This window comes from Cyprinus carpio, chromosome A25, assembly GCF_018340385.1.
Source record: "Cyprinus carpio isolate SPL01 chromosome A25, ASM1834038v1, whole genome shotgun sequence".
Classification (NCBI taxonomy): Eukaryota; Metazoa; Chordata; class Actinopteri; order Cypriniformes; family Cyprinidae; genus Cyprinus; species Cyprinus carpio.
Genome location: NC_056596.1, coordinates 10,612,866 through 10,639,916, shown reverse-complemented (window position 1 = coordinate 10,639,916; position 27,051 = coordinate 10,612,866). Strand labels below are relative to the sequence as shown.

General features: G+C 35.6%; 1 protein-coding gene across 8 annotated transcripts in view; it reads left to right on the top strand.

Annotated features, from left to right (window-relative positions):
* Window positions 1-27,051, top strand: part of magi2b (membrane associated guanylate kinase, WW and PDZ domain containing 2b) — an 81,058-nt gene that overhangs the window by 36,947 nt on the left and 17,060 nt on the right. For 7 of the 8 annotated variants that reach the window (XM_042715445.1, XM_042715448.1, XM_042715442.1 and 4 more), the window contains exons 3-11: window positions 5,120-5,239; window positions 6,806-7,021; window positions 8,908-9,127; window positions 10,161-10,240; window positions 18,543-18,600; window positions 18,736-18,857; window positions 19,055-19,237; window positions 21,520-22,019; window positions 22,658-22,823. In XM_042715445.1, coding sequence (XP_042571379.1) covers window positions 5,120-5,239; window positions 6,806-7,021; window positions 8,908-9,127; window positions 10,161-10,240; window positions 18,543-18,600; window positions 18,736-18,857; window positions 19,055-19,237; window positions 21,520-22,019; window positions 22,658-22,823 — 1,665 coding nt within the window. The remainder of the gene's footprint in view (window positions 1-5,119; window positions 5,240-6,805; window positions 7,022-8,907; window positions 9,128-10,160; window positions 10,241-18,542; window positions 18,601-18,735; window positions 18,858-19,054; window positions 19,238-21,519; window positions 22,020-22,657; window positions 22,824-27,051) is intronic. The other variant, XM_042715446.1, reaches the window with a different exon arrangement.

Genomic DNA, 27,051 nt, shown 5'->3' with positions numbered 1-27,051 from the left:
TAAAAGGTATGAAAGTCGTCGTCAGAATACTCCATCTGCCATCAAACGTGCAATCTGGGTTATATGAAGTGACGGGAACACTTTTTGTAAGTGAAGAAAACAAAAATAATGACTTTATTCAACAATTCCTTTGCAACAGCCTCCTCTGTGTCTCTTGTGGCGGGAGGAGCAAACTACAGACACAGTGGGTGTGGTGTCAGGCCTCGGAGAGGCTTTTATTATCAGAAAATAAGGAAACACAGAGAATAAAAATGTCCAAAGGGGAAGAGTGTCCAAAATAAACAGGGAATCTGGTGTCCTTGTCGTGCTGCGGGGTATGTGAAGTGCAGGTAGTGTTCAGGAAGGAAGGGTCCAGGTAAGGGGCGGAGTCTGGCGGCCGCACACGCTCCCCCTTTCTGGTCCGGGGCGCATGGGGCAGCGGCTTCTTCCAGTGGCTGCATCCTTCTCGCTGGCCGCGGTGCTTGAAGGGACTAGACGGCCAGGCATCCTGGCATGACGGCCATGTAACCGGTGCGGTTCTCATCCGGACCGCTGGTCCGACAGCTCATGTCTCTGGCGGCACGGGAGTCCCTCTACGCACCCTTCCTGGACCCATGAGGACACCAGCATGCATGCACGTGGAAGAGACCAGTCTCCCGAGGAGAGGCACGCTTGGCATTTAAACAGCGGTGGTGATGAGGCTCCAATTACATCAGGTGTGCCCCATCACACACCGCCAGCCCTGGCTCTTCCATCAGCCGACTCATCACATTCTCCATATCACCGTATGCTGCGTATGCTCTTCTGTATCATCTGCGCCACAAGGATGCACTGTTTTATTTTTAAATCAAAGCTAAATACACGTAGAAACAGTGCATCCTTGTACAGAAGAGCATACGCAGCATACGGTGATATGGAGAGACACAGAGGAGACGGTTGACAAAGGAATTGTTGAATAAAGTCGTTATTTTTGTTTTCTTCGCTTACAAAAAGTGTTCCCGTCACTTCATATAACACAGATTGCACGTCTGATGGCAGATGGAGTATTCTGATGATGACTTTCATATCTTTCCTGGACCTTGACACTGCTATTTACTTGGCAGTCTATGGGACAGTCACAGGCCTCCCGGTTTTTATCAAAAATATCTTAAATTGTGTTCTGAAGATGAACGGAATATATATATATATATATATATATATATATATATATATATATATATATATATATATATATATATATATATATATATATAATTGTTTTTTTCAAATTGTGCATCCTGTTTGACTAGTTTTGTTAAGTTTCCTTTTTTAAGTTTGTTTACTTTAAAAAAATATTTGCGTATAATATTTTGCATACTCCTGCATAGAGTCAGAGCCATTTTTTGAGCTATAAAACCTACTTATAGTTGTGTTAATATAATATCTAGAAAAGGAGACTTATTTAAATATTGAAAAAAAATATTCATGTGACCATTAAGAAACAGCCTTACTTTACCTATAGAACAATTTTCTTTTGATTAAATCATTTTAGTTGAATTAAATCTGTCAATGAGAGTGTATCGATTTGTAATATAGATGAAGATGTTTATGTCATTGCTGTTAAATCTTGCCATTAAATACATAATGTTTGCATAGTGTTTTCTGGATGCTGTAAACAGATCAGATTTGATCAGATCACAAGAAAGAGATCCTGCCACAGATACTTAAGGAGAGAGATGTACATTATTTCCACCTGATTATTAAGCTCATAAATATTCATGATGCATATGAATATCAGCAAAGCTTCCGTGTAATTTCCTCTGTGTCATGTTTAGCCCTTTGTCAGCATGCAGATGCAGGAATATGCGCATTTGAATTGCCTCTGTCAGCACATTCTGTTTCCCTAGACATGTAAAAGCACATTGTCAGAACACTGAAATCACTCCTCCATAGAGGCCTTTACATTTCTGAGATGATCCACACAAATCTGTAGTGTCACAGAATCAGATGGATAAGTACATTTTACGCTTTACTGTATCTGTTGTTCTTTCTGTCTGTCTGTCTATCTATTGTTCTATGTTTATATATTTACTAGGGCTGTGAAATCGATTAATCACGAGTAATGACAGCCCTAATATTTATTTCTATTTATTTATTATCTTTAAAAAATAGTTATGCTTCCCTACGTAAAATTTGCCATCAGTGCTAGGGTATTGTCAATGTTTTTTGTTGTAAATATGGTTACTAAGGTTGTTTTAGTGCATTGCGACAGTATGTGGTTGTTAGATGGATACTTATAATTATTATTTGTATTGTACTAATGTTAACATGCTACAATAATTGACAGTTCAAAAAAGGCCTGTTGCTTTGTACAGCTTATGCACAAAATATCTTCTCAGCATTAGGCCGTCGTCTCAGGGGAGCCACTGAATGTGTAAATGCATTCACAGGTGCTATATTTAGACCCATCGCTGGTGAAATGATGTTCAGGTGAAGATCCTTGAATATTTAAATGTTCTAGACCACAATGTGCCATTGCTGTCTGCATATTACATAAGCTGTGTGTGATGCACTCACCTTTCATTCCCAGTCTCTCTCTCTCTCACTTAGTAAAAATATGAGTTTTGTCTTACTTTCACAATTTAACGGTACCTTCACCTCTCGGAGCAGCACATATGGTCTATCATTTTAGCCCTAAAATCAAAATGGACTTTTCTTGTTCAAAGAGTTCACACTAGCCCCGAAATACACTCCAACCTTAGATTTCCAGATCCGAGGTAATGCATATCTGTCTTCTGAATCTGAAATGAGCTTCTTGACATCATAAAAGAAAAGTGTTATTTAAGTGTTCCCCCGAAAAACCAGACAGATATAGGCACATGCTTTTATCAGCACTGGCTTGAAAGCTTTCCACATTATATAAGCAAATATGTAGAAGCTAAAAATCGCTCATGTCAGTTCCCGATCTAGCAAAAGGTGCTTTGCTGGTTTAACTGGTTTCCAAGCAGGTGTTTAGTGGGTTTAATTGGTCACCCGATCCTGAGTTAGACCAGCAAAAGGTGCTTTGCTGGTTTAACTGGTTTCCAAGCAGGTGTTTAGTGGGTTTAACTGGTCAGCCAGCTCGTCTGCTATGATTAGGGTATTATGGAAAAATGCTTAAATTATGATGAAAATTATGTAGGACATTTGTCTCTGACGGTTTGATTCATTGTGATGGAGTCAGTTTAGCAATTGTATGGCAATAACAGCCAGAATGTCTGATTGGACTATTGTTGTTCCATATGTGAATGATAATGCTTTATCTCAGCAGACAGTTTAGCCTCTGTATGACTGACTGAATCTCTGTTGTTCTGTTCTATTAGTTGCTTGCTAGCGGCAGGCTAATAATTTTCTTTATTTTTAGTTTTAGCTGGCCTCTGAATCCAAGATATCCCATATATAATGTTATTATATATACATGTGTATATACTGTATATACAGTATATATATATATATATATATATATATATATATATATATATATATATATATATATATATATATGTGTGTGTGTGTGTGTGTGTATGATTCTGAATGTTTCTGATTTTCTCAGCAGCATTTCATGTTTTATGTCTCCTTGGTTACAAGCTGATTGTTATTTTTGATTAATCATTAGCCTCATCTGATGACCCATAATTTACATTTGTGCTTGCGCTGTGAAAGAAAATCATATCTCGTTATTAATTACCCACCCGATTAATCTTAAATTGTTCTTTGAATTGCCAGAATTAATAAGAATGCTAAATTAAATAAAACTACCCTAATTTGTCATTTTTCACAGAAATATGAAATGATTTTTTTTATTTAGTCAGCTTCATATTTTAATGGTTCACATGCTCAAGTATTTTCCCCTTGGCATTGAATAATAAATGTCTGTTTCACCTGATTATTGGTAATTGCATTGGCATTATGGAAAGGTCATTAAAGTGATAGGTGACACAAAAATGAGAAATTCTCTCATTAATTGCTCATTAATTAATTACTCAATTGTTGAATTTTTGTATCCTTTGTGCACAAAAAGTATTCTCCTAGCTTCATTACTTTTGACCCACTGATGTCACTATTTTATCGATGTCCTCACTACCTTTCTGGCTTTGAATGTGGTAGTTACATTGCTCTCTATGCAGGGTCATAAAGCTCTTGGATTTCATCAGAAATATCTTAATTTGTGTTCTGAAGATGAACGAAGGTCTTATAGTTTTGGAATGACATGAGGATGAGTAATTAATGACAGAATTTTAATTTTTGGGTGAACAATATCTTTAAAGCCAATATGCAAAAGAAAACAGAATGGATGGACTTTTTTTCTCACTGGGAAGTTCACAAGCTCAAAGCTGGATGTTTTTTTTCCAGACTAAGATTTTTGTGAAATCAGAGATGATTTGGTTGAGAGCTCAAGGGACTGGATCAGGATATCATTGCTAAGTATGCGTCTTGCAAATCCCTGATTTCTTAAGAATGTTTGATTACCCTCAGAAGGCTCAGTGTCAGTTAATGCATTAATTATGCACCCAATTTACATAAACAGTCAATGTGGAACTTGGAAATAACACTTTGGGAGTTTTCAGAGTTACCTTTTTTTCTTTTTTTTTTTAACTGACTGTTCGCTCTTATTTGCTTTTAAATGCTGCTCCAGAAAGTATCATAGAGCTACCATTTTTATTTATTCCTGTGATGCAAAGCTGAATTTTCAGCAGTGAATTTACTTCAGTCTTCAGTGTCATGTGATCCTTCAGAAATCATTCTAATATGCTGATTTGGCTACAAGAAAAATATCTTATTGATGTTGAAAACAGTTGTCTTGTTTAATAGTTTTGTGGGAAGTAATTAATGGAATAAAAACATGCATTTGTTTTCAGTTTGTTTTTATAAACAGAAATATTTTGTAATGTTATAAACACTGGCACTACTCATAAATCTGTTGAATTCAAAATTCAGAAAAAAAAAACAATGATTATGATAGTCTTAAGGTTATTTGCTTTTACTATGTGTATCTATTGTATCATATCTTGCCATCATACTATGACAGTATGTTTTTGTAAAGCTGTGTTTTGTTAGATCTTTGTGAATAGCTTAAATATTCTGACAGACATGATGTGTTTTTTTTTTTTTTTTTCTGCAGGCACAACGAGACAGCCCAAAGAGGGGGAGGTCCCAGGTGTGGACTACAACTTTGTGAGCGTTGAGCGGTTTATGGAATTAGAGAAAAGTGGAGCTTTGTTAGAAAGTGGAACATACGAAGGTAAGCGAAATACACTGTTAAACCTCCCGCAACTCAATAAATTATTACCTCTCAAAATAAAGCTTATATCACGCCTGTTACACCATTGAGGCCCAGAATATGAATTTCCTTAATTTTGCTTGATGTTACCGCAAAAGGAGCATGTATATTTTGACATTGAGCAAAGGTATTTAGAACTAGTGCAGTTTGGTCTCTTGAGAGCCAACACTGAGGTGTGTGAACTACTTTCAGACACAGGTTGCTTTTCTCTTCATGAGGCGAGGAAGATCCTTCCTGTGACTCTGTGACAAACACATTGAGAATAACTTAATATTAACTCTAAAACAGCAGAGAAATACAAATTCTGGATTTTTGACGTTCATATGGCATTCTTAGAATCTTCATATGTCAGTAAAGAAATGAGTTTTATAGTTTCGATAAATTACATTTAATGGAAATCAAATCAATTATCAGTGAATATTAGAGTGATTTTTCCCTTATTCTTAAATTAGCTTGGCAGTAATCTAAACGTCATTTAAAGTGAATCTTCCGCAAGATTCAAAATGAATATCTAGTATCCATAATAGTATACACTGATGTGAAGCCTTAATTCACTTGTAGCACTTTTTTTCATAAATATATTTTTAACATCAGTAATTTTTATATCAGTATTTTTAATGGCCAGAATTGTATTATCAGTGTATCCCTAATACTGAATGAAATCAAAATTATTAGCTTTGAAATCATGATTATGCTAGTGTCCTGTGTTTCTGTTTCAAATAAATGCTTTTTTTTTTTAACTTTCTATTCATCAAAGATTGCCGAAACAATTGTATGAAGGTTTATACTATAATATGAATTGTTTTTAACATTACTAATAAGAAGAAATCTTTCTCGAGCAGGAAATCAGCATATTAGAAGGATTTCTGAAGGATCATGTGACACTGAAGACTGAAGATGCAGCTTTTCCAACACAGGAATTACATTTAAAAAATATGTAATAATATTTCATAATAAATGCAGCCTTGATGAAGAAAGAAGAAGAAGAATTGTGTATGCAGATTTTTGTCCAATTAAATGTTTCCCTGAATGAGAATGTACCATCTGTGTCTGACTAACAATAGCTAGCAACGAATCATGCTTCACGTCAACAGTAAAAACAGCTGTTTTTAATTAAATAGGATATGTAAATAGAAGTCAGCACAGTATATATGTATTCTGGCTCACAGGCTGTAATTTAACTGAATCTATGAACTTCACCTCTTCTGTTTCCGTCCCCACAGACCTGCAAATGAATTCCTAGAGCCTGTGCTTTAACCACACAGGAGCTCAGTTTTTAATCATTAAACAGATTTCCCTTGATACACATGATTTCTTTTCAATCTTGAATGAAACGATTGAGTCGCCGGTGAACGAGGGTGCCGAAACGGCAAACATCACACTGAAAAAAAAATAACCCCAGCAAAGTCATTGAAAACATGATTGAAAAGTTACTTCAAGTCAGACTTCACCTTTCTGCATGCCAAGTAGCTGTGAAAGCATTTTTTCTAGTTTAAGTCCTAAAAATGTGTTTTCTGTTGTTTCTAGATAACTTCTATGGCACGCCTAAGCCTCCTGCCGAACCCACGCCGATGCTGTTTAATGTGACGGACCAACTCTTGCCCGGTGCCCGACCCAGTGCAGAGGGAAAAAGGAAGAGAAATAAGTCCGTCAGCAACATGGAGAAGGACAGCATTGAGCCACCAGAAGAGGAGGAGGAAGAGAGCCCTGTCGTCAATGGCAACGGCATCGCCATCACACCAGGTTACGACCTCCCACTGTTACTCAGATAGTTTAAACTGACCCAACTGAGTCAATAATGAATGTGGGCTTCACGGCCCCTACGACTCGTTTCTAATGAAAGAGTATGATGCTTTATTTAAACTTTTCAGTTGTTACATAACTCCAAGATGAGGTTTTGAATCATACTGAGACGATGAGGCTCTTTTCAGGAAGGCTGGTGATATTAGTTAGAAATAATCAAGGCATATTTCCAAAAGCAAAAAATATATATTTATTCATTTTTATGTACCAGTGTAACAATATAATATGAAACAGCTGTGTGACACATATGTTTAATAAAACATTTTAATATATTTTTTAATATAAAATGCCACACAGAGATGTTTTAAGTTCTGTGATGTTTCTCCAAATGACATTTGAGGGACTTCAACATTCAATTTCTCCTCGTCTGTATTCCACTGTGAAAAAGTCGTACACTTTAGGATTCTCTTAAGAAGAGTCCTTATTAAGGAAATCATATCTCCAAACGAATATTAAATACTGAATGCAAAAAACTCAATGTAATGTTTTTGCACACTTAGTTGCTTGTTAACTGCAATGAATTGAGAATTTATTATAGTTTAAATGTATATTAAATTCAGTTAGCTGAACTTTAAATATTTTTTTATTTACATTTTTTTATCCACTTGAGTAGGACTTAAGTACATCTTTATATGCAATTTCATAATTACTTTAATTGTCTTTGAAATATGGTTAAAGTTTACTGTTGAATGTACTGACAAGCATTTATGGTAAACTAAAATATGCTTTATTATGATTTCCTTTGAAACTTGTACTTTAGATCTTTTTGTCAGATGCTACTATGGTATACTGAAGTATAATTCCAAGCATTTCATAAGTGTCAAAGGCTTTTATTGACATTTACATTAAGTTTATGCAAAGACTCAATATTTGCGGTGTTGACCCTTCTTTTTCAAGACCTCTGCAATTCGCCCTGGCAAGCTGTCAACTTCTGGGCCACATTCTGACAGATGGCAGACCATTCTTGCATAATCAATGCTTGGAGTTTGTCAGAATTTGTGGGTTTTTGTTTGTCCACCCACCTCTTGAGGATTGACCACAAGTTCTCAATGGGATTAAGGTCCTCGTCAACACTCTCACCTGTGTTAATGAGAGAATCACTGACATGATGTCAGCTGGTCCTTTTGTGGAAGGGCCTGAAATGCAGTGGATTTTTTTTTTTTGGGTGGGGGGGGATTAAGTTCCTTTTCATGGCAAAGAGGGACTTTGCATCTGATCACTCTTCACAACATTATGGAGTATATGCAAATTGCCATCATGATCTAAGGTTAAAATTAGAATCAATTTGCACATGCTTTAATATGTTAGTCAAAATAAGTGTACTTCTTTTTAGCATAAAAAATAATCAATTTGCACATGCTTTAATATGTTAGTCAAAATAAGTGTACTTCTTTTTAGCATAAAAAATATAAAAAAATATATATATATTTAAAATGTGCTTTTAAGTAAAACTTTTTATTTGACATTAAAAGTGTGCATAAGTGTTACATAAGTGTGGTGTGTGTTGTGTGTGGTGGTGTGTGTGTGTGTGTGTGGTGTGTGTGGTGTGACCATTTTTGGTATTTCACTATTAAAATCTGTCTTAATTGTGTTTGGATGCAGTCTATAACCATTTTTGGTATTTCACTATTAAAATCTGTCTTAATTGAATATATATAAAATTAATCATGTGATAATAAGAGTTCATTTTGACAATCCTAGTCATTACTTGTTTGTTTTATGTACCTGTATCTCTTTGTCCCATCCTTTATAACACTCTACTGTCAAATAATTCTCTCAGTCAGAAGGTCATGCTCGACACTGATTCATTTTGTTTTCCCACACAGAATCGAGCGAACACGAGGACAAGAGTACTGACGCTTCCGGAGACGTGCCCGTCCAGCCATGTCCACCCGAGACCCCCACCCTCACCGCCACAGATGCCCCTGAGGAGGAAGGAGACGCCCCCAAGTCCCCACAGGACTCCCAGGAGAATGACGAACTGGGCCCTTTGCCAGATAACTGGGAGATGGCCTACACTGAGAAAGGAGAAGTTTACTTCATAGAGTGAGTGAAGTGCACTTCAAAGCACACTTCATAATAAAAGAGGTGTGAACATATGGAGCGCTACCTGTTGCAGTGTCCTCTTTTACAGATCGGTACAGACAGATGAATTATTTATGCCTGCTGTACTGAGCTCACTCAGTTCAGAGCAGTTCAGCTTACTGCATTTTGCATTTCAGAATTTCAGCACATGGAAGGGCTAAAAAAATGTAGAGTCGTTAAAATTAGAATTAGTTTTTTTATTCTTTTGAAGGTATGCAGTTTAAGTTCTTTTAACTGATTAATTAATTTGTATTAATTAATGTAAAATTACTTAATATAAAGTTATAAAATATAAAGTCATTTTTTATAAGTAATATGATTAATATTAATAATTGTAAATTCATATTTTCATACATTTTTCAATATTTCAATTAAACAAGGCAATTGGAATTTTTTTTAATTTTTCATATTATTTAATGCACCTGAGTTCATTTGAACTAAGATTAAACAGTTGTTAACAAAGATTAATAAAAGCTAATGAATAACAAATATTTGCTTATTGTTAATGTTAGTTAATATGTTATGTTAACTAATGGGACCTTATTGTAAAGTGTTACTAAATGTTTAATGTTAGAAGGACAAATTTTAACACAAAAAAGCTGCACATGGACTTTAATGAACATTTTAGCGATGAACTGAAACATTGGATTTAGCTAAACCATGAATCATGATGAAGAATAAATGAATCAGTATAAAACTGAGGGAAGAGTGTTCTTAAGAGCAAGCGAGAGATGTTCCTCTCCCTCCCGTCTGTCCTTAATGAGAAACGAGGGACTATAAAAGTATTGATTGTCATTGTGTTAACTGAAAAAAACCCCTGCTACTGTGACTGAGGCCTTCTGGGATATCTACTCTAGAATGTTTTACATTTCAAAGCAAAGCTTGTACCAATGTTTGGCTGACATAACACACATAAAGACGGTTTTGATTTGTATCATGGTAGCTAAACTGTATTATACATACTATTAATTGTTGCAATATTTGTTCTTTTCAGTCACAATACCAAAACAACATCATGGCTCGACCCTCGACTAGCGAAGAAAGCCAAGCCCCCAGAGGAGTGTGAGGAAGATGGTGAGTGTTTGAGTGTGTTTACACGTGTGTGTGAGTGTGTTGAAGTCGTGAGCTCTACTTGAATTCTCCATCTGAAAGATTGTAACATGAAATCTGAGGGGGAGGTTTCCATTTTGTGGGTTTGTTTGTGATGTCAGAACACAATCAAATTTGTGCTCTGGTTTCATGAAACATCCAGAATGACAAACTTCTAGCTCATGTTTGCATGCTATATTTATGAATGACAGATCTGTTTATTCATTCATTTGTACATTTTTTTTGTTCATTCAACCATATTTCCAACCATCCATAAAGCCATCAGTCTATATAGCCATTCATTTGTTTGTTCATCCATTTGTCTATTCAGCATCTATCCTCCATTCATTTGTTTGCTTGTTCAATCATTTGTTCAGTCATTCAGTCGTTCAGTCCATTCATCCACCCATTCGTCTATTTGTCTATCCCACCATACATACTGTATATACATTGCATTTCATTTCATTTCAAATCATCCATTAAGCCATTTGTCCTTTTTTCATTCGTTTGTTTGTTCATTCATCCATCCATTCTTCCATCCCCTATTCATGTGTTTGTTAGTTAATTCACCAGTCCTTTAAATATCTATCCTCCATTCATTTTGCTTGTTAAATCTTTTTTTAGTCATTTATCCATTCATCCATTCCCTATTCATTTGTTTGTTCATTCATTCACCCATCCTTTAAGTATATCCTCCATTCATTTGTTTTCTTCTTTATTTGTTTGTACGATCAGAAATGTTTCATTTATTGATTCATTCATCCTCCATTTCAGTCATTCATTAGTTTATTTGTTCAGACTTTCCCCATTGAGTTGGTTGGTTTGTTCATTCATTCATCCATTAAGCATCTGTCCTCTATTCATTCATTCATTTGCATATTGATTCGCTTATTTATTCATTTGTTTGTTCATCCATCCATCCATCTTCTGTCTGTTTGTTCATTCAGTAACCAATCCTTTGAGAATCTATCCTCCATTCATTCACTCATTTGATCAGAAAGCTGTTTATTCATTCCTTCATTCATAGTCCTTTCCATTCATTCATTATTTTTTGTTCATACATTCATCCATGAAGCCATCTAACCTGCATTCATACATCCATCCTTCTACCCTCCATTCATTCATTCATTCATTTGTTCATTCATCCATCCATGCTTCCATAAAGCCATCTATCCATTCTTACAGCCATTTAGTTGTACGTTTTTTATTTCTTCATTCACACTTTTAAAATTACCTGAGCTCTAAAAATGGAGCACAAGTCAGCATGATGTATTCATTAAAATGCTTAAAACATGTATTTTTGATGGGGTTTTTTTCTAACCAAGCCTGTCTAACTAACCCAGCCTCTATATACACAACCAAACCCACCATTTTTGAAACCCTCTGTTGAATTAAAATGCAATTTAATGGGGCCAGAGAAATCAATATCTCTTTCCACAGGCCTTTTAATGCCTCTCTGTGACATGACTACTAATATCCCTCTCCGTAATACAGCTTAGATCTATTTTTTGGGCACGTCTGTGCAACAATGTAAGTTCATACGCATAATCATGATTGATTTCCGTCGTGTTCAGTAATAACTGCTGCAAAGAAATCCCTCTGTGTATTGCAAATTTGATCCACGTCTGTCTTCAAAGTTCAGACATGTACATGATTCAGAATTGAATTCAGATGTCTGTTAGCTTTTGATCCTCATGGGGCGACACAGTTTAATCGTAAGTTCCCATCGAAGGTTAGATAAACGATGATCTGTCAGTGTCTACCTAATTTTGCCTTCAAAATCAGTGTAACTCACAACTCTTTGTGTAATTTCAGAGGCGTGCCTGTTTAATTTAGCAACAATGGAATAATTTTTCCATTGTTCTCACGCTCCAGAATTTACTCTGTGCTTGCTAATTAATCAGCCCTGCTTCTGGGTTTTGACAGCATAAATTTCATAGTACTTTTAAAGACGTATCCGGCACCCATGTACACGCTTATATTTACACTTGTGCATTCAATGCGCTCAAATATACATAAGCCAGTCAGTGAATGAAAGAGCCTGAAAAAGAGACTTCTACCATAGTTGCCATGGCAACTGCCGATGGAGGACCATTGATTTAAGGAAGCTTGAGAAAAAATATTTAAGGTGGTCTGGGTTAGATCATTGTCTTAATTCCATGAAAGGGCTAAAAGATTCCCCACAAAAAAAACATTTAGTATTTTCTGCAAAAAAATTTATGTTTCTGAATTTTTTCCCAAATATCGTACATTATCTGTTAAGAATTATAGTGTTGTATTTATATAAGAATTAATATTTATATAAACATTATGGTACATTATCTGTTAAGAATTATAGTGTTATAAAATTCTTTTAAAAATATTGTGGGAATGAGTAGGTAATATATTTGAATATTATTATTTATAATATATTAATTATTAAAAACCAGTATATTTTCTACATGTGGTGCATACATGATCTTTTAGGCATCATTGAAGCTAATAATATTTGCTACATTTATAAATGAATATTTTTAACGTTCTTGTGGGGTTACAATATGGTGGGAAAGCTGACTAGGTAATAATTTTGAACATTTTGAATCTTATTATGTTATTTATAACTTATTCATTAAAAAATTATTTTCTAATTTTGGTACATTATAATATAATAATGTTATAATTTTTAAAGGGGGTTTGCAGTTTTGGGGGAACATTAAGTAGTTTATATATTTAAACATTTATTTATCAAAAAATATTCCCCATACATATACACAATAAAAACATATCCATAATATCATTACACATAAACACATTTCCAAAATTTTTTTTTAAATAATTTTAATTTCCAATACAATTTAATAAATTTTTTAATGTGCAGTAATTTTTGCCCATCCATGAACGTTGAGTAGGTGTTAGTAAAAATAATAATTTTTAGTTGGTTTTAAAACATTTGTTTTCCACCTCCCTGTAAGTTACAAATAGACATTATAAAAAGAGGTAATAAATATGACCTATTATAAGTTAGATTAAATATTTAACATTTGGCTCCAATTTCTTCCATACCAAGATCTTTAAAAGAAAACTATATTAAATCCAGCCATGGTTATGTCATACTTCTCACTTTTTTCTGTTAAGAAACTGTCGCCATCTGGTGTGTTACTCGTCTCTCTCTCTGAGTTAAGTGGTGTGTGTGACACATATAAGAGGCTCGTCCTGTATCCTCTTGGATGACAGCCTGGGAAAGGTCAGTTCTTAATGTAAACCCTAAATATGAGGCTGGTTTCTGATTGTGAGGAGAAGGGTCAAGCATTGGCGGATGCGGTGTAGCTGGTTGGTGTGTGTGTGTGTGTAGGAGGGAATTGATTGCTCTAACCCTCCTAGGGAGGTGCGAGAACCTCGTAGGTCGTCACACCTGCTCCTGCCTCCTCCGGCCCAGCGTTCTGTTCAGCACAGCATCATTCACTCAACTAATGAATATCTGAACACAGCATGGCTTCTTTTTACACCGCATGAGTAAAAAACCAGCTTGTCTGTAGAGCATATTTATGTGTGTCAATGCAGAGGCTGCAGCATGACTTGTGTTAGTTTGTTTACTTGTTTGCTGGTTCGTGTGAAAAATGTGAAATAAAAAAATATGAGCGGTGTTTGTCCATGAAAAATCTCTACTGTGATGCCATGGTGTTCTCAGTGGTTGCCAGGGCATTGTTTGGTGGTTGCTAGGATGTTCTGAGTAGTTGCCAGGGCATTACTAGAAGATAGACTCTTTTCACAATGATGTCAGCTAACTTCTGCTTTTCTGCAAAGCAGTGTATCTGTACTTATACCTTTACACTGGAGACTTGTGGGAAAATGTGGGAAAAACTTGAAATATAAAGGCGTCTGTAATGAGTAAATACTAATAAAATTAATGTACTTACAGTCGTGTTCTTTTGTGAACGATATTCTACATCTGTTTTAGATGGTTGGGAGGCTAGCTTGAATAAACATCAACAAAATATTACAATTGCAAAAATAACATTAAAACACAATACAAAACCACAAAACAATAATATGGGAAAAAATCCATTAATATAAAAAAGAAACCTAATATTATCCAGTTCAAGAATAAAATGGCTTTATATTGAAACAATGCAAGAAGGACTGCTGTCAAGCCGTAGTGCTACAGAACTATGGAGCTCTACAGTTACTTTAATTCCTCCGTTTAATTTGACTTTACACGTATACCCTCTTTTTCTTTGTGAATTATTGTTGATATGATCGATCATATTTTATGTTCGTTATAGGCTATATGCAATGTTATCATAAAAAACAGCTGACGTGCGTGATATAGACTATTTACAAAATTGCTCACAAATCTGTTTTTAAAGGGGTCATATGATGCAATTTTAAGTTTTCCTTTCTCTTTGGAGTGTTACAAGCTGTTGCAGTTGTTGCAGCCGCATGTCGGGGAGATGCTGTGTTTCGTTGTGAAAGCGAAACTACTTTGTTTGGTCTTCCAAAGGAGGACACAGCTAGAAATCAGTGGTTAAGTTGTATTAACAACACTGTTCAACCCAAATATTCAGATGTGTGCAGCGCATTTTTTATTTCCTGAACCTGGGAGAGTAGCCTACAATTCTGGCAAAGGTTGTTTCTATAAAGTTGGGCAGTTCCAACTTTTCAAGGACAGTCTGGCGCTTCTGACTCACAGCCTGTAAGTACGTTTTCATATTTAAAGAATTTGCCACTGATGATTCAAACGCGAGTGTGAGCAGCGTTTATAGTAGCGGTTTGTTGTTTGTCATTTCTCCGATCACAAATGTAGCCATGGTTTTATGTTTATGCAGCACGATATGTAATGCAATCTGTAAAAAGACAGTATAAGTCATTATAATCCCGTAATTATGTCCCCACTGGATGCAACAAATGCCTCGTTTGTAATGGGCTTTATTGGTTTTGTCTTGTCGCGCCACACACGGCATAACAGTATATGTTAAGGGGCGTAACATTTCCGTCACACGCTTGAGGTATTCGGCCAACCGCAATGCACTGGATAGCTGGCCAATCACAGCACACCTCGCTTTTCAGAACAATGGGTTTTGTAAAAATCAACGTGTTTCAAAAAGGCGGGGCATAGAGGAGAAACAATAATGTACAGTATGTGGAAAATAATGTGTTTTTTTAACCTTAAACTGCATAAACACATTGCATTACACCAAACACACAAAATAATGTTCCTTTAGCAATGTCATATGACCCTTTTAACAGTAAAAGCTTTTTATGTAAATGTAATATATTTATTATTTATTTATGAATTATATTGTGTCATGTTTATCAAAATAAAGGGGAAAAATAGACCCCATTTTATTGATAGGCTATTTAAATAGTACAAGTTTGTTGAGCAGTACATACATTACTGAATGAAAAGGCTTAGGTAAGGTAAGAAAATTTACCACATGTAAATATCTAAAATGTTAGTTTTTTTGACAAATGTATCTAACAAACGTCATCTGCAATAAAGACTGCAGGAATCAGAAAGTATGACTGCTTCGTTTTCAACTCCTCCATTGACTTCAAGTATTCGGTAAGTTTGTCTGAAATGCCAGACGCCTCTCCTTGAATGAGAATGGGAGTAGACAGCTGCAGTCATCCTATAATCGTTTTTGTGGCAGATGTATTTGTGTCTGGGTGAACTCCATGCTGATAGCATTAGCACTTTACTATGCCAGTGGAAGTAATAAAACCCTCCTTCGAGTCAGAACGGAAGTAGCGTGACGTAATGTGAAAAGGGTCTATTGCTGGATGTTCTACCTTCTGAGGGGTTGCTAGGGCATTGTTTGGGGGTTGCTAGGGAGTTCTGAATGGTTGCTAGGGAGAGTGCAAGGTGTTCTTACTTCTGAGGTGTCGCTAGGGCATTGTTTGGGGGTTGCTAGGGAGTTCTGAATGGTTGCTAGGACATTACACCGAGAGTGCTAGGTGTTCTTACTTCTGAGGGGTTGCTAGGGCATTGTTTGGGGGTTGCTAGGGAGTTCTGAGTGGTTGCTAGGACATAACAAGGAGAGTGCTAGGTGTTCTTACTTCTGAGGGATTGCTAGGGCATTTTTTTGGGGTTGCTAGGGAACTCTGAGTGGTTGCTAGGGGAGTGCTAGGACATTTACTTCTGAGGTGTTGGTAGGGCATATTGGGGGTAGCTAGGTGAGTTTGCTAGACAAACCTGACATAACAAGGAGAGTGCTAGGTGTTCTTACTTCTGAGGGATTGCTAGGGCATTTTTTTGGGGGTTGCTAGGGAACTCTGGAGTGGTTGCTAGGACAAATCTTCATGTTTAGTTCAGATATTGGTAGGTTGTCAACAAACCTCATCTGTTTTGAGGTATAATTCATGTGACTTATGTAATGTGATGAGCTATGTTAGTCTTGCGTTTGTGTGCATTTGCTTAATCTGCATGTTTAGTGCACACCGTTTATTCACACATGCATAGATGACTTCATCTGCACATATGTGTTTTGAAGAAAGCCGGCAAAAATTGCAGCATGTCCCACTGGTGATGTTTTTGATAATTACTGCGTGAGTTTGCGCATGTAGCCCATTTCTTCTTGATGTTTCAATAATGTCAAATTTGGCTGAAAAACAGCACAAACAGGAAAAAGCATTTTGAATGATGCATGTGATGACAGCCCTTTGTTGTCATGGTGATCTCGCCAGCCCTTTAATTTGTTTTGTGTCTCTCTGGCGGATAGAATTGCATGAAAGTATGTTGGCTGTAACCTTCGGGCTGCCAGACCTCCCCTCACTTACCGCTGTGTGTCCTAATTAAGCTTTGTTTTACACACTGACTGCCAGCTTGAACGGCCGGCTGGATTGTTTGGGATATGGAATCCAAATTCTGGCGCACAGGGAATGTGTTTTTAAAAGACGTCTAGACTGATTTGTGCCGTGTATTATCATATACTGCAGGCATCCCTGGGGTTATTGATTTACTGGACTGGGCTTCAGTATAATGAAAACAGTCAGGAATTTTTCATGACATGCATGCTTCGTGCCGTGCATTAAATAGCACATTTTAAGCTTTTTACTTCTGAAGGTTTCATACACTCAGGTTCACCTTTCAACTGTTGTCGTAATTATTTATAAATATGATATTATGGTAATACTTCACTTGAAGCCTGATTAAACAATGCAATATCTAGGCAAGGAAAATGTATTTATATAGCACATTTAATAAACAAAGCTATTTCCAATTGCCTTACATATGCATGATTTAAAAAAAAGTGTAAAATATTGTAATCATCACATGTTTATTTAAACTGGACTAAGCAAATAAAAGAATAAAATATATAAGAATAAATAAAAGAATAAGAGAATAAAAGAATAAAACATAATTATAAATTCTAAAACAGAAATATAATTATATATTGTTGTTCTTGTTGTGTGTATACACTTTATATATATTTTCTATCTATCTATCTATCTATCTATCTATCTATCTATCTAGAAATCTATATATATATATCTCTCTCTCTCTCTATCTATATATCTATATATCTATCTATCTATCTCTCTCTCTCTATATATATATATATATATCTATATCATTGTCATTTTAGCATTATTTCTATGCTGATATAGTATTAATATTTTGAATTATTATTTTTGTATTTTTGTTTTAATTTTTGCAGTTTTATATTTTTTATAGGTTATATTTTAATAATTTAGTTATTGCTTTTGTCATTTTGTCATCCGTTTGTCATCTATTTTATGTTTTTATTTTTATTTTTATATTTTCTATAGTAATAAAATAATTTAATATTTCTATCTAGTGTTCATTTATTTTTATTTCAATTTTAGTTTTATTCACAGTAGTACATTTTAATAATTGTAGTATTTCGACTTCGCAAAGGTGACATTTCTCATTTAATTTTTTTGTGTAATATTTATATTTAATTTTATTTAGATTCAGCTTCAGATCCATTGCTGATATATATGCAATATTTTAAGATTTTTAGTGTTTGATATCTTACATGTATGTAGTGTATGTATACTTCATCAGTCATGTATTATATATGTGTGTATTGTTATTGTTTCTCTAAAACAATTAAAATGTGTGTGTGTGTGTGTGTGTATATATATATATATATATACACACACACACACACACACACACACACACACACACACACACACATTTTAATTTAAAAATTTTTTAAAACAAAACTATGCAAGGAAACAGAAAATACAACCCAGACTACATTAAATAAACATGCATTTCATATGCAACGGGGATAAACAATGAGGTGCCGACCATCTTTTTTTTTTTTTCTTTCTACAGAACTTCCATATGGCTGGGAGAAAATAGACGACCCTATTTATGGCAGTTACTATGTTGAGTAAGTTCTTCAGAATCCTTCTTTCAAATTTTTGTCGAATCTGACCCCAAATCATCCGCGTCATGCTCTTCAATAAGTGCGCCGAGGGAGGGAGGGTCCCAGCGTGATTAAATATCTGCTCGTTCTGCCCCGCAGCCACATTAACAGAAGGACACAGTTTGAGAACCCCGTCCTAGAGGCCAAACGAAGGATCCAACAGCAACAGCAAATGCAAAGTCAAGGTCTATCGGCGTTGCCATTGCCCACAATATATAGAGGTACTGCTTTTCTCTGTGGCCCATATATGCCATCTTCACCCAGTTGGTTTTATTGGTGTTTCTCGGTTTCGGGTTGCTCAGGTGTGCCCTACTTTCACGTCACTTTAGCTTGACCGAAGCACCAAAGACCATACAGTAGAGATGGCTGTGCAGTTTGCTGTGTATTCCTCTGATTGTTTATGTGTTTGTCTTCACAGAAAAGCCTCCATTCACGAGGGACGCCACACAACTCAAAGGGACTTTCCTCACCACAGTGCTGCAGAAGAGCAATATGGGATTCGGCTTCACCATTATTGGTGGGGACGAGCCGGATGAGTTCCTACAGGTCAAGAGCGTCATACCTGAGGGACCTGCAGCCCAAGATGGCAAGATGGACACAGGTGAGAAGCTCAAGGAAATCAGGACCTCTTAACATAGTTCATGTTCAGTGTGTTAATAGTCTTGTATCATTCAAGTTAATGCTCTATTCTTGCAGAAGAATGAATTTACAGAATTTATGTAGTTGTTTTGATGTAAAGTGATTTATTCATATTACTCAACTCACGATAGGCTATTGCTGCACATTCTTTAAGAAATTAAAATATAACAAAACTAAATTAAATCAAACAATAATTAATAAAAAAAAACCACATCTTCTCTGTTCTCCACATTCTTTAAGAAATTAAAATATAACAAAACTAAATTAAATCAAACAAGTAAGTTTGTATATTGTAATAAAAGAAATCTCTTAATATGAACAAACTAGACCTTGTCTTTCCATTTAAAATTAGAGGCAGCCACTGGGTTTTAATTATGATCCAAACAAAGTTTAAAGAATTTTAAAAATACAAAAAAAAAATATTTAAACAATATGCATAAAATAAATATTATTTTATTGTAATTTTATTAATATAAAAATATTGTTATATAATAATTGTATTATTATATAACATATAATATGTATAATAATGAATGATATATAATATTATTGTTATTACTTTAATAAGTACATTAAAATGCTTATTTTATGTACATTATGTAATATGTTTCATCCACCACCTTGGGTAATGTTATTCCACTGATCTTGTTGTAGTGCAGTCTGGGATTGGCCAGATGTTGGCCAATTAATCACCATAGTCAATATATATCTACTTATATAACTAGTTCACTTTCAGGTTAACTTCATTATCCACTTTAAATTTGTTTTCTGAATTTATCTGAGAGAGAGAAAATATCAAATCAATTCAGTGACACCTTTCCGTTTTATTACCAACCATAGTTACTGTTTCTAAGGAAAACAAACAATGCCTGCAGGCCTAATTTTCCAGTTTCACTGGACTGTTCAGAATTATGAATTTAAAATTATGCCCCCTTTAAATACACTGGCTCTTATCGATATATATGCAGTGTTGAGCGGTGACCTCAGATCTCAGGAGAAAACCCTCAGCGTACAGGCTAGGAAACATCATTATCTCTGTAGCCACCGCTTGACAACAGTCCCTAATAGCTTGCACAGAGCTAGTGCAAGGTCACGCTTGTCGCAGTGTGTTTTTCTGTGATGAAAGAACGTCTTTGAGTGAGTCATCACAGGCGGACGCCGTAGGCTTATTTGCTGCTTTTTCATAACTTCTCTATTTCCTTATAGAGGAACTCTTATCCTAGTATGGGTGACTTGTGTCCTTGCTGCGACTCTACCTTTCTGGATGGCCTGTTCATTTCCTTGATCATGTGTAAACTTTAGAAGTATATCACATCTGTGAGCTCTGAAGATGACATCACTTCCCAAGGCCCTAACTGATAATGATGCTGGCAGTGGCTTTATATGCATATGCCCCCAGCTAGCATTGCAATTTGGGCTTTGGTGGGATCTTGTGTGTTTTATCTGCCTTTGATGGGGGAACGAGGTCCTTTTATAGTAGTCCTACTCTATTCTGCACACACATACACAGCTGGCTTGTTTCAATAGTTTCAACAGGCCTCAGGTTGCCTTTATTACTGAGAAGCCTCATTATCGGCCAGCTTTGCTGATAGCTTGCTCGGTTGGTGTCTACAACTGTCTGCACTAATGCAATAAAACCTTTTGTGTATGTGTGGAGAGGACTTTAATCCGAAATGATATGATTTAGTAAACATTTGGGTCAAAGAATGTCTATTTTATTAACCCTGAGGATGTGATGACAAAATAGCTCCTTTCCAACACCTAGTGAGCTGTATTGCTGTCTACTGTCACATTAACAAAATTCAGGCAAAATATCGCAGGAATGTAACTATATATTAAGAACAGCTCACACCGAAGTTTCGATCTCTTACGAAAAAACTAACCATGGTTTTACTAAAAATAAAACCCCCCAAAAAAAACATGGTTACTGTAGTTAAACGATGGTAACCACAAAAATCGCTGACTCTCATCGGTTGTTATGGCATTGCTTTTTTGCATAAAATGTGGATAAAAAAAGACTTCATCATATGGCACTGGTCGCTCATGTCAGCAGAGTTAAACTCAATGTGAACGTCTGTTCAAAAAGCTGCATAATAATGTTTCATAAGAGAGCCGATATCCTTAATAATTAAGCTGATTTCTGTTCATACGCACTCTGAGCGAGAGTCATGACATAATGCCCTTGGGAGTATGGTGCTTCATATTTTGTTTAGTACTCTCATTTTTTCATTATTTATTCATCAGGTGATGTGATCGTCTACATCAATGACATCTGTGTTTTGGGCACCACCCATTCTGATGTGGTGAAGCTTTTCCAGTCGGTCCCCATTGGCCAGAGCGTCACCCTGGTGCTGTGTCGAGGTTACCCTCTCCCTTATGACCCAGAAGACCCCTCCGCTAGCTCCTCCATGCCCCCTTTGGGCCTAGTGGATCACCCGTTGCTGCTCAATGGAAGGAACAGCTATGAAAATTACATGGAGTACATGTCTTTGACTGGCCGCTTAGTACCCGAGCACGGCGAGGGCCTTACCTCGCATCCCCATCCTGGAGACACACACCTGGACGGATCGCAGCCTCCATCCCTGACCACACCGGGACCCCCACCTGATGACAGCGTCTCCATGGCGTCATCCTCAGGAGCAACCGCTGGGGCCCCTGAGCTTCTGAGTCTCACTATAACCAAAGGTGCAGAGGGTTTCGGGTTCACCATAGCGGACAGTCCCACAGGGCAAAGAGTCAAACAGGTGTGCTGATGTCCATGTTACTCTTTGAACAAGCATTTTACTGTGGGTGGTCTCAAACTCAAATTAAATAGTATGCATATATATATAAAAAAGGAAAAAATATTAATAATTATTATTAAATAATAATTTGATATAAACTTTTATGTAGTCTATCTATCTATCTATAGAACTGTCTATCTATCTATCTATAGAACTGTCTATCTATCTATCTATAGAAATGTCATTTGTTATTTTAGAAAACAAATTATATATATTTTTGTAAAATAATAAGTAAAATATTTATATATGTACATATACGTATATATCTATATATGTATGTATGTATGTGTATGTGTATATGTATGTGTTTGTATAAATAAATTACAATAAATAATACATATAGTATTATTATTTATTGTAATTTATTTATTTTATTGTTATTTTAATATATAAATAAATAAATAAGGCTACTGTTTTACTTAAAGGAGCCATGTGTAATGCATTTGCATTCTCAATCTATAAAAAATTCAAAAAAAGTGAGAATTCATTTGCAGGCTGTATTTATGGATATTACATTGTTATATGTCCTGTCTTAATGCTTAAATGCACACTTTCCAAACACAATATGTGTGATAACTGTTTCTGTATGTTTTGATCAGGTTCTGGAGCCACAGGGTTGTCCGGGGTTATGTGAAGGAGATTTGATGGTGGAGATTAATCAGAAGGGTCTCCAGGGACTCAACCACACACAGGTGGTGCAGCTGCTCAAGGACTGTCCAGTGGGAACAGAGGCTACGCTTGTCATTCAGAGAGGAGCAGCAGCAGGTGCGCACATTTGCACCCTTCATTTTTAAAACCAAGTTCGTCAGAAATGTGCTGAAGGTTGCCTGAAATCTACGTCAGACCTTGGCAAACTAGTGTTCACTGAAAAAACGCTGTATGTCTCTTTTCTTTCTATTGAACAAAAAAGGAGAAATTTTGAGAAATGTGTACACTGTTCTTTGCAATACAACGATCGCACACAGCGACCGAGGGCTGTCCAAAGCTCCACAACCTGCATGTTCCAAGTCTTCTGAAGCCGTTGTAGCGTTAGGTTAGAAAAAAAACTAAAATTAAGTCTGACTTTTATTAAAAAACTGAAAATTATTATTGTGGTTAAAAGTGGATGTTATCCTTACTTACTTTTAAATTAGTACATTTCCTCAAGTTGGGCGTAAACACTGATGATAATTATATAAAGATTGCTGAATATCTTTTTTGGGTAAACTTTACCTTTAAACTTTTGGTTGAAACGATGAAAATAACTTTGTACACTTCAGTGCTTCAGTTTTTAGTCTTTTCTAAGCGCTCTGAACTTGCCTTAAGCTTCGATTCAGCAAGATTTTGAAATTAGAGGAGAGAAACATTCCTATTATAGACTCCTAGATGTGCTTTGCCTCACAAACTAACCAGTACATCTCAATATCTCAGACTCAAACTGTTTTCTTTCAAAATAACTGAAGCTGATGAGCTGTTGTTGGGCAATTTTAGCGAAGCGTTCTCAAGATTGCACACTGTATCATCTCTTGGCAAGAGCTGGTGACAGTTATTAGCATATTCAGACTGAAGCCAAGCTAATCTACTAATTCCATGCGAGTCCACTTATCAGAGTGCTTAGTTTCATTAAAATGTCCATGCAGAGCATAATATTTTATCACCCTTCTTAATTAGGATATTCTTAGAATGAAAATTAATGAGGCAGTTAATAGAAACAAACTTGAAGAAGGCCACAGTCTCTCCATGTGAACAGTAAACCTGATATGTGTTCTTAAGACGCTTGTCCGTTCCTCTGAACCACTATCAATCAAGTAATTACGTGCACGCTTCCTGCCAATTACGCTGTGTGTCTGTTCTCACCTCCTCTGCGTGTTTCATGAATATATCGAAGGCTATGGTCTTAAAGGACCTCTCGGCAACCACTCCAAGGCCTCTTGTAACGGAGTGAGAGACCGTCCCACGTGACTCACTGGCTAAGTGTGAGACCATTCAGTTTCCTGCAGGCATTCTGCCAAGAGCCCGGCCATGTTCACAGCTCTTTTCCCCAGTTCTCTAATTAAAGCACGACTCCCACACTGAGCTGTGGAGATAAACAGGCGGACAAATCAAAATGCCGAGTGGCTCAAGGGGGCGGGGCGTTCAGCTAACAGGCCAATCAGAGCGTGTTGCTTACCAGCAGGGAGCACTGAGGGAATACTCTGAAATAGATGCTGATTGAGGAGATGTAATTTATTCTTGGTGACGTGAAGAGTTCATATTATCATAATTTACATAAATTTACATGAATAATATCTATTTAAAGCCGTGGGATGAATGGGCAAATAAATGTCAAGACAAGCATAATTTCACACCAGAACAAAGTGAGAATCCTGAATTCAAAGATGGTAAATAGTCTTTCTTTTGCGTTGTCTGCAATGTTTCCAACAACAATCCTGACCAGAGACAGTTACTTATTTTAAAATAATAATAATAATAAAAAAATTCAAAATTGTTTCTATTAAAAATGGGGAAAAAAAACAAACAAACACTGGAACAAGATGCTGTGAATTGAAATAGAAGACAATCTGACAATATGTAGAATAATAATAATAATAATAATAATAATAATAATTTAAACAAAAAAAAAATATTATTGTTTAATTAGAACTAGGTATGGGTGACACTGCAAAAAAATAATATTTTGTCATTCAGTATATATCTTGATATTTCTTAAATATCATTATCATATTTGTATAAAAATTACACTTGACTAAAATTACAGTTTTTTTATCAGAGCAGTGTTATTGCAAACTAAAACTTAAAGTGATTTTTAAATTAATTGAAATAAAGCTGATATAAAATACAATTTTAAATGTAGGTTAAAAACTACAAAAAAAAATCACAAAACAAAAAACAAAAAAAAAAAATTAAAAACAAAAAAAACAAAAAACCAAAAAAAAAAAAAATATAAATAGAAACATTAAAAACAACTAACGAAAATGACAAAAACACAAAACAAAATTACTAAAACTTAAACTAAAATGAAATTCAAATTAAAAACATTAATAAATATTATAATAGCATTTAAATAATACTAAAATACCACTGAATCAGAGGGACTATTATTTTAACTAACCATTGTTGCCAATTCAAAAATGCTAAAATTTAAAAAAAAAAAATTTAGTTGACAATAAATCAAGACCTGCTTTCCACACTGTTTATTACTAAATAAACAAAAGAAATAATTTGATCTGGTTTTAATTATATGCACCATTACAACATATCATACATACAAATAAATAGCGATATATATATACCCACATGTAATTCTGCCAGCAAAATCATAAGGAACATACAGTATATTGCCCAGCCCTACTTAGGACGAGTTATTATGCACCCATGTGCATAAATGCAACTTTTGCAATAATTTCTCTACATTTATTTCTGTTGGAATCAGAAATGATCTCATTTGGCAACAGACTGCCGAGGGAGGTAAATGCAATAAGAAATGAATTTGCTCAGAGTACTAAAAGAATCATTAAGAAACCAGAATTGTCCCATTTCTAATTCTTCCAGCATTTCTCTACCTTATTAGTGCAGCAGTCAGAGCACAAATCCACTGTCCATCTTCCTCTCTGCACTTTTCCCCCCCCCCCCCCCCCCCCCCCCCCCCCCCCCCCCCCCCCCCCCCCCCCCCCCCCCCCCCCCCCCCCCACTGTCCATCTTCCTCTCTGCACTTCTTTTATGAGGATTATTGACATCTCCGGTAGGACTGGACAGGCAGGTGTGAGGTGATAACTCCTTGTACTGTCGGAAATATCACCAGGGCCGTGGCATTTCAGCAGTGATGACTATTACATCCTCTTGGCTCTATTCCATCTGGGTCTCAGAGAACTCGGGGGCTGACAGTCACCCCGAATCCCTCCTAATTCCATCTAACACACCTTTCAAACTTCTCTGAGAGAGACGCATGACATGAATGAAACCCAAGGATGCATGAGGCCGTTGACAGAAAATGGCATTCACCTCTAAGTTTGACTTTTTTGAAGGTTGTTTCATAAGTCTGATTACGGCAATCAAGAAACAAGAGGACAAATCCTTGAAGCGTTGCATGCAAATTGATCAAAGTTCTCTGCTTTTTGTTTCCATATGGCATCTATAATGATGCATCGGGGGAGGAAGAGGACTTATGGAGTGGCACGACTGTGCATATTTGCCTGAGGCTTTATGTTTAGCCCTTCACTTCCAAGTCGTGTCCTGGTCATATAGCATTTGATGTAATCCTGTTAGTTTAAGTAGGCATAAAAATGCCTTGCTCCCCTACAAATACTCACATACACATACCCAGATGTACAGGCCACACACGTGCATGCACATTTGTATGCACACACAAGCAGAAAGACTCATATTATAGTCTGTGCAATTGAAAGAAACAGGTCTGAGACTAAGAAATGAAAAGTCATAACTCATTATTCTCACAGCACTTCTGGCCACGGTTTAATCACATTGCAGATAAATCTTAAACAGCCTTCTTCACATCACAGACAGTCATATCACGAATGCACATTATGCATTTTATTATATAGGGAGCTAAGTGTAAAACAATATTGTGGTAGTTGTTTGCATATTGTAAAAAGTGAAATGTGAGGATGTAGCCATACAAAGCAGTTTCTACCCATAATATTTTTCATTAGTTTTTATTTGAGAAAAAAAGTTTTATATTTACAATTATATTCCATAGATGTAATTTTTACAATATTACTAATATAAACACAATATTCTTAATCAGTTCTTATTTTTATTTTAATTAGTAAATTTTTTTTTTTTTTTCAAAATGTTTTCAGAAAATGTATTTTGAATTTTGTTTTTAATAAAACAAGAAAAACAACAAAATTATGCCAGTGGAAGTCGGAAAAATAATCTTAATATCTAATGTTTATCTCAAAAAAGTATACAGTTTGTCTGTAAATAAAGTATCTTGCTGTAATGGGTTTTCTGATGTATTTACTGTAGTCAAAAATATTAATAATAAAAATTA